The sequence below is a fragment of the Manacus vitellinus genome, unplaced genomic scaffold (genome assembly GCF_001715985.3).
Source record: "Manacus vitellinus isolate BGI_N305 unplaced genomic scaffold, ASM171598v3 scaffold_3_pilon, whole genome shotgun sequence".
Taxonomy (NCBI): Eukaryota; Metazoa; Chordata; class Aves; order Passeriformes; family Pipridae; genus Manacus; species Manacus vitellinus.
The window spans coordinates 37,610,001-37,617,726 of record NW_021940535.1 but is presented as its reverse complement, the minus strand read 5'-3'; the positions used below and the strand labels follow the sequence as shown (position 1 = coordinate 37,617,726).

The following is a 7,726-nucleotide window of genomic DNA, read 5'->3' as shown; positions in this document are numbered from 1 at the left end:
GCGGAAACAGGAAACACTTATCTGAGTAAACATTGTCTCAGAATTTCACCGTATTAAAACTGGGAGGGCTCGAGGAGCCCTGCGGGGCCGCCGCTACCCGCCTCCCGCTGCGGTACCTGCGGCGGGGCCGCCGCCGCCCGCCCCGCGCCGGGGACAGAAACTGGAGCCCTGCACGGCCAGACAACCCGATCCTCGTCAGCCGCTTTGGTGGCAAAGATCGGAACTGCAGGAGTTCCTGCGTGGGGAGAGATGAACAGTCCAGAAGTGATGTTCGGAAGTCAGGAGCACAGCTCTCTGCTGGTCCCTTCGCCCCGGCGGTCTGAGGTCGCGGCGAAGAAGAAAAGAGGCGCAGGGCTGGCGGAGGCGGAAGGAAGAAGGGTCCACCCGGTCCCGGTCCCGGGAAGACTTGCTTTGGCCGCGCTTTGAAAGTCCCCAAGCGAAACGACACTGCTGTGGCAGCGTGCGGCGGCGGGGGTGACGGCGGTGCATCTCCGGCGGCCGTGGGGAGAGGACCAAAGGCACCGCCTCGTCGCGCAGGGCGCCTGCCGTTGCCCCCGCTGTCGGGTTTCTGTGCCCCATCCGAAAATCGGGGAACGTCGTCTTTGCGTCGCGTTTTCCGGGGCTCCCCCGGTGCTGCCCGAGCCTCCGGAGCCCCGGTGGTGCCGCCCTCCGCTCTCCCCTCTTGCCCACGGGACGCTGCCGGTGTCGGAAATGTGCCGGCGGTGCCCGCATCGATCTGCTGGAAGGCAGCGGCACAGGTTGTTGAGAGGAATGCTCGGTGCTGGGGGACAACCATCTCGGTTCAGCAAGCTCGTCATGCTCCTTCTCTTTCTTTCCATGCGTATTTCTGCGTTCCTTCTCCCTATTTCTGTCTGTCTTCTCTAGAAGCCTGTAGAGATCTTCATGCTCCCTCTCCGTTGCTTTTCCCGGGGCTGGATTCCCATTCCGGCCGGGCACAAAAGCGCTGCTTGTAGCTGCAGGCAGCTGAACCAGGCAGGAAAATTTGGTCGGACGAAGACAGAAAAACATCTTTTTCCAGCCAGCACAGACCACCCCTGCCTCTACCCTTAATCAGACTGATTGTTGAACAAGCTCAGGAAAACGCAACAGACTTTGGCTTTATCCCTCAATCTCTATAAACGCAACGTCGGGTAATTAAAAGATTCTCTTTACATGTACCGAATGGAGATTTCTTTCCCAACAAGTAGAATTAAGGTACGTTTTAAGGAAACCCTCTCGCTATGTATCTGCAAAGGAAAGTATTGTGAAACCGGGAAGGTTGACGTAGCAGGTTCACAAGTAGAACACCAAGATGCTATCTTTGATCGCCCTCCCAGTTGTGCTTAGCAGTATATAAGCATCGCGGTGCCATCTGCGCAGGGCCAGCAGCAAAACAAAAGTTTCACATGGCAGCACAAACATCCTCGGCGGCTTCTGCAGCTCAGCAAGAGAGCTACTGAGAGCGTTTGTTCTTGTTCAGACAGGAGATGTCGAAAATGCTGCAAGAGCTTAGTAAACCTCGAAGGGAAATATCCCACTCCTGTTTGCCGAGTACTTCACTCCACAAAGACCAAGAACAGTTCCGTATTGATGCTGGAAGTTGTGATTAACTGCTACTTCCAGTATAAATAAGCGCAATTTTATCAGTGTGCTAATGTACAAGCCTCTGCTGCAGGCTCAGTGCTGGGTTTTGGGTGAAATACTTCAACAAGTACAGCGTGATTTACTCATGTAGCTGAGGGAATAGTGCCAAGATAGACATTAGGTCGCATTGAGAGATATCTTTATATTAAAACGTTTTTAGTTCCACCGAGGCTTAAAAAAGTAATCCAGGACAGCACAGGCAGAACATGGCACTCACCATTACAAAAATCAAGTTCTCCCCTTCCCAGGCAATGCAGTTTAACAGGGGCTAAGTTTGAACAGATAGGAGGTAAAACCTGTGGCTGAGTAGGATGTGAGAATGCACCATTTGCTTATTTCCAAGAATTAATCGGGGTCAAATAAAGAACAGCAAATGTTTTCGAGGCAGGCAACCAAAACAAATCACTGCAATTTCTAGGCTTTTTTTTTCTTTGTTATTTTAGTACACCATACTGTTCTGTTCACTAAAATCTTTGGTACACCCAGAAACACATCCCATGAGAAAAAGATATTTTTCCCTTAACACCACATTATCAACAGAGGTCATTTGCTACTTTTCAATGAATTATCCCTTTTATTTGTTTATTTCTTTGATCAGCTATAAATGAAAGTTATTCGTGTATATAAAACTGAAGTTTTTACTGTTGAAATTGAGCTGTACATGTTTACTACAGAAAAAAATATCAACTCTTGTTTAACAAGACATATACATCAATAAGCGATAACTTTGTGGAGGATTTGCAATCACCTGGTCTATAAAAACAAGCAGGACAAATAACAGCAATTTATATGCAAAAGTAATGATTTAATGACTATAAGCAAGACAAAGCAATTAAGAATTGTGCTTCTTTTGCAGACTGGAGACAATGAAATGTTTAACTACAATTTTTCCGTACAAACATGAAACAATATCCATATAGAATAAACACCCTCACAAATGTATAACTGATGGGTGATGAACACACACAAAGTTCGACCAAAGCAAAGCACAAACTGAAAAGTATCTGGGCTGTTCATATTTTATGGTGGAAAAGTTCCTTCTACTGAAAAAAACCCACTCTTAGAAGCCTGTAATAAAATGCACCTACTTGCAGGCCATTAAAGAGAAGGCATTCTCCACAATTTATTGAAAAGTACCTGTTAAATTTTAATGAAGTTAGTACTGTACCATATACATATATATTAAAACAAATTTAGATAAAATGCCTTCATCCAGCCACTTGCTGGTTCCTTAAACTTTATACCAAATAGTTTATGGCTTCTATAATGATTCCATGTGCTTTTAAAAACACAGTCCCACCACATCAAATAATAAAAAGGTTATCAAACAGGTCAAAGACTTCCATGTCCCTTGATTTTTTTTTTTCTTCACTGTATCACTTCAACATTTGGTAAAGTAAAAATATTTCACTTGAAAAAAACCAGACAAAGCCAGTAAAATCCTTTTAAGATTGCCAATTGCCTCCGGGTTATCAGAGACTTGAATGTGCTTTCCCAATACTGTAGCTCTCACACACAAAGTGTTTCTTGCAGTACAAGCAAAGCTCAAACAGGCGGCATCTGCAAGGGTCGAACCAGTTTAGAAAGTTAACAACCATATCATGAGTGCATGAAACACAATATTTTCTTTATAGTATTTATAAATATATCATACAATACTGTTTCCTGTTATGTCATATACCAATATGGCATTGTACAATAAGCATAATGCCATCTGATTCTTACAAAAGCGAATCATTTAAACAAGTCAGTAAATAAAACGGTAATACCCGCTTTTAGGCATACAGATTGTAAAACTGAAGTTTACTTTTCTTTTGATCGGTTCTGCGCAGCAACAGAGAAGTAAAAGATGCAACATAAGAATCAAAATGGCTAATACGCAAAAATTGTTATTCACAGTGACATGGCTACATATATGCATTTCTCTATGCATATTCTTTCGATTTTGTTGGATTTCAAGATGAAAAAGCACTTGCTTTCTACAGGTTCACAAAACAGCATAAGAACAATAACAATCGAAGAGAACGCAATGGAGGAGTTAGTCTGGATTAACAAACTACTTCCCGGGATTTGTACTGACTTCTGGAGACTCCTGACTCCAGATGATGGGGACAGAAACAACTCCACATCACTCAGAACAGGTGAAGATGTAACTTTTGTTTGCTTCTCAGTCCTCTGAAAACAATTTACATTTCAATCTTGCGTTTCCATTAACGTCCATCCTGAATGTCACCTAGTCTGGCCTTTTATAGCCAAGTTCAGTGTTACTACAAAAGAAAGCAATTTGGATGATAGTCACATGGATTAGCATCTATAAAGCTGTAATGGCATGGAGAGATCTATATAAAGGAAGGACGAGGGTGGTAGCCTGGTTGGCACGTCAACCAGATGAAGTGGCTGAGGAGCCATTTATTGATGTTTTCCGAGCTCTGTTGGTAAAGGAGGACTGGTGGTTACTGCTGGGGCTGCTGCTGGTGCCATTCATGGTGCTGGAGATGTGAGGGAACTGGGGGTGAGGAGACTGGACCGGGGTGCTGGGGCTGGGCAAACAGGAGGAGGTGGAGGGGATGCCTCCTGCTGGGCTGCTCGCCTTGTCGCTCCCAGAGTCACTTTCCAGCTCCCCACTGTTATTCAAGCCTTCTCTCTGGTGACTGATCTTCATCCTCTTGCAAGTAGGTCGGACCCGGTATTTCAGGGGCAGAGGCCCATTCTGTAAAGCAAAAGGGAGACCCTTATAAGCACCCTCCCCAAGCCATGACCTGCACCCCCCCTGGAGGAGACATACTGGAGTCCTCCTGGAGATACTCACCCGCCTCCAGGTATAGATGTAGGCAATATCCATTAGGGTGTAGTAGTCCTTCAGAGGCTCCTCTTCATACATCACATCGATCTGTTCAAGATATGAATCCTTGCATTAAGGAACATCCAGGCATTCAGCCCTAGCACATGACTGATCTCAGGTGAAAGTAGCCCTGCTGTTACATATCTCACAAAATTGGAAAAAAACCAAACAAAAAAAGCTATACCAAACCCAGTAAGAAGTAGGGAATTTGCATATCTATTGGACATGTTTTAAATACATCAAGGAGCAATTTCTTTATACTTTGATATTTACAGCATTAAAAAAAATTACAGTGTCACCATACTCTACAGATAGATACTTTAAAAATAAGCCCAGCAACGTATTGCACACACCGTAAATACTTGGCAGTTAGCACTTGCTGGAACAGGCTGTAATGAGGAAACGAGTCCTAAATAAAAAACAAAACAAACAAAAAACTTAAAAAAAAAAAAAAATCACTCCTTCCCCATAGGTACCTGGAAAGTGTTAGGTATATCCATTTTACTCCGCAGGAACTTTCTTAGATGCATCACTGTCATTGCTGCTGGGCAGCGCAAGTATCTTTTGTCATTCACCTGAGAGCATAGTAAAGAAAATCAGTCTACTGAGAACAAGCAATTACTCCCACTAATGTTGTACTCTAACGTTTCAAGTTAAAAAAAATGTATCTTATTAAATTATGAACTATAACATAACAATGTCCACTGCCTTAGAAGGCATGTCACAAATAAGTGGTAAATTACAGTTCTAAAGTAATTAAAATATGTAACTAAATTTATACATAAATATTTGTATTGTATGTTTTTAGTTTATAATAAAGTAATCAATAAATTATTAAATATTTTTTAAATTTTACAAAATATCAGATTCTGCTTTAAAAGTAACACTGCACGCATTTTTAATTTTAAAAAGTTGCTTACATATACAGCTGTATAAAAATATTTTACCTTTTCTGTACCTCATGCCATAATAGGAGGTGCACCTCCTTTGTTCTAGATACACATACCTATGTATTTTTCTCAGCTACAGACCTGTCCCAAAGTTGTGTGTGTGTGTGATATGCTTCCTCTGGAGTAAAGGAAAGTTATTTACCTCTTCCTTTGATTTTTCTTTCTCCTTATTTCCTTTTCGTTCCAGTCTGTGAGAAGAAATGACACATTTACAACAAATAATAAATACAGCTGCTATCAATCAGGTAAACATAAAATATTGCAATTCTGGAACTTGCCTGTTCTGGTCAAAGAATTCAATGGATAAGCTTATTATCTCGTCGTCTGTTATAATTCTTTTGTCTTCATCAGCCACTTCTCCCCTGTCTTCATTAGAGCCATTGGCAGCTGCGCAGAAATTTCCACAACAATTTACATTTTGAAATTCAAATCAGGAAGAATGGCAATTCTCAGTAACAAGAAAAAAAAATCTTCACAGTAAGATAATGAATGAAAGCTACCTGACAAAACAATAAACTTTTATTATGCTGACTTTACTTCTTAAAATTCTGTGACAGTAATACATCACTTGTAAGTTAAAAAGGAAACAGTAAAACATCTAGGTCAATGCTATATTTATTAAAGTTGCAAATGAGAAGCTTTTACCATCAGCCGACGGATGAGCAGCATAAAAATCCCTTCTTCTTTTCATTTCATCTAGATGGAAAAGCATATAATTTTCTTTTAGCATTTACTCTGTAACTCCTGGTATTGATATAGGATAGCAGCTCTGGTTTTGTTTTCTGCTCTTAACAAAATGCCTGATTTAACTACTTACTTTTGAAAAGGCCTGGTACTAGCTTGTATACAATATCTTGGAGAGTTTTATCTGACCTGAAAAAAAGAACAACCCCAAAACATGAAAATAAGTAGGTGAAGTAATATTTTAATCCCTACTTATAATCTTTCACAACAAGGCATCTTCTACAAAGGGGGAGGCCAGTCATTAAAAGTTAACTTGCAGGACCTTGTAATCAAACTAGTCCTGCTCTAACTACCACTCTGAATCAAAACTTATCTGTGGTACCTCAACTGAAGGTTCTCGGACTAAAGGAAGGCCTTAAAAACTACACATCCTCCCTAGAAAGGAGAGAGAGCAAAATGCAGTGCTGACAAGGAAAATGTTTCTGAAAGGCAAATGATGCTTTAAAGGTTTTTGCCTCTTAGCTTGGAAAGTTGCCGCAAGAGTTTTCATGATTAGGAATTATCCTGGAGTGATGCATGTCTGGGAGATACAGAAAGCAGAGGCAAGAACTGTCCGGTGGTACACGTGAGAACTGGGGAGAGGGAAAAGGCATTACATCAATGACTGGCTTATGCTAAAAAGACAAACAAAAACTTTCTGTCTCCCATGCAGAGAAATCTTCAGTTTCAATCAGTGATGAAACTCCAAAGAGAACGCATACACACCAGTTAGCTTGTAAATTGACAAGCCCTTTCAGATTTAAATCGCAGACGAAGAGATAACATTGACACCGACTACTGCTGGTCTCCCCACATAAAGCAAAATAAGAGATGCAGGATGCACTTCGCAACTTTCTCCTACCTTATATTCAAAAGCGGCCGAGTTTTGTGAACTTGGACATCACAGATAGGACAATACTTGCTGGTCTCCAAGTAACGCACGATACAGGTCTTACAGACTGTAAGTCAAAAACGACAGGCTTTCAGTGATGTTCGAAGGTGCCACTCAGATATGCATAGATAAAGGTGCGATTTTCTAAACTATGCAAGCTAGAGCAAATCGTCCATTGTCAGCAGCGAGCTGCTTAAGCTAAACAAATACCCAAATAAGCCGCAATTACCATGAAAAGGAGACGCTTATAGTACATATATTATTACTTTAACAAAGACCGTAGGGCTGTCCTCAGAAAATCTGCACCGCGGCCGGAACACCTACTTCCCCACCCGTCGGGGAGGTAGAGGGCAGCGGTCCCGAGCCCCTCGGGGGGTTTGGGCTTGGGAGGATTTTTTGTTTCTGTTCCCGGGATGCCGGGAAAGGAGGGAAGCGGCGAGGGAACAACGCGGAGCGCCCGGTCGTACTTACAGGAGTGGAGGCACTCTATGATGGTTGTTGCATCAATGAAGTACCCGCCGCAGAGCACGCACATGAGATGGGGGTTTAGCTCGGTTATTTTGATTCTGGTTGTTCGGTGCATTTTGGCGTGGCGAGCAGCGGCTCTGAAAGACACACACACAGAGGACCGGTCAGCGGGGACGAGCGCGGCTGCGTCCCAGGTGCCGCGGTCCG

The 7,726-nt window shown here is 42.7% G+C and overlaps 1 protein-coding gene across 1 annotated transcript in view; it reads right to left on the bottom strand.

Moving 5' to 3' along the window:
• Nucleotides 1–2,979: 2,979 nt before the first annotated feature.
• Nucleotides 2,980–7,726, bottom strand: part of LOC103763371 (polycomb complex protein BMI-1) — a 10,021-nt gene continuing 5,274 nt past the window's right edge. Inside the window, exons 2-10 of the mRNA XM_029961841.1 lie at nucleotides 7,523–7,656; nucleotides 7,022–7,118; nucleotides 6,254–6,309; nucleotides 6,082–6,132; nucleotides 5,715–5,823; nucleotides 5,579–5,624; nucleotides 4,963–5,061; nucleotides 4,454–4,534; nucleotides 2,980–4,354 (exon numbers count right to left, since the gene is read on the bottom strand). Of these exons, the coding sequence (XP_029817701.1) occupies nucleotides 4,025–4,354; nucleotides 4,454–4,534; nucleotides 4,963–5,061; nucleotides 5,579–5,624; nucleotides 5,715–5,823; nucleotides 6,082–6,132; nucleotides 6,254–6,309; nucleotides 7,022–7,118; nucleotides 7,523–7,634 (981 nt within the window). The 5' untranslated portion in view covers nucleotides 7,635–7,656 and the 3' untranslated portion in view covers nucleotides 2,980–4,024. The remainder of the gene's footprint in view (nucleotides 4,355–4,453; nucleotides 4,535–4,962; nucleotides 5,062–5,578; nucleotides 5,625–5,714; nucleotides 5,824–6,081; nucleotides 6,133–6,253; nucleotides 6,310–7,021; nucleotides 7,119–7,522; nucleotides 7,657–7,726) is intronic.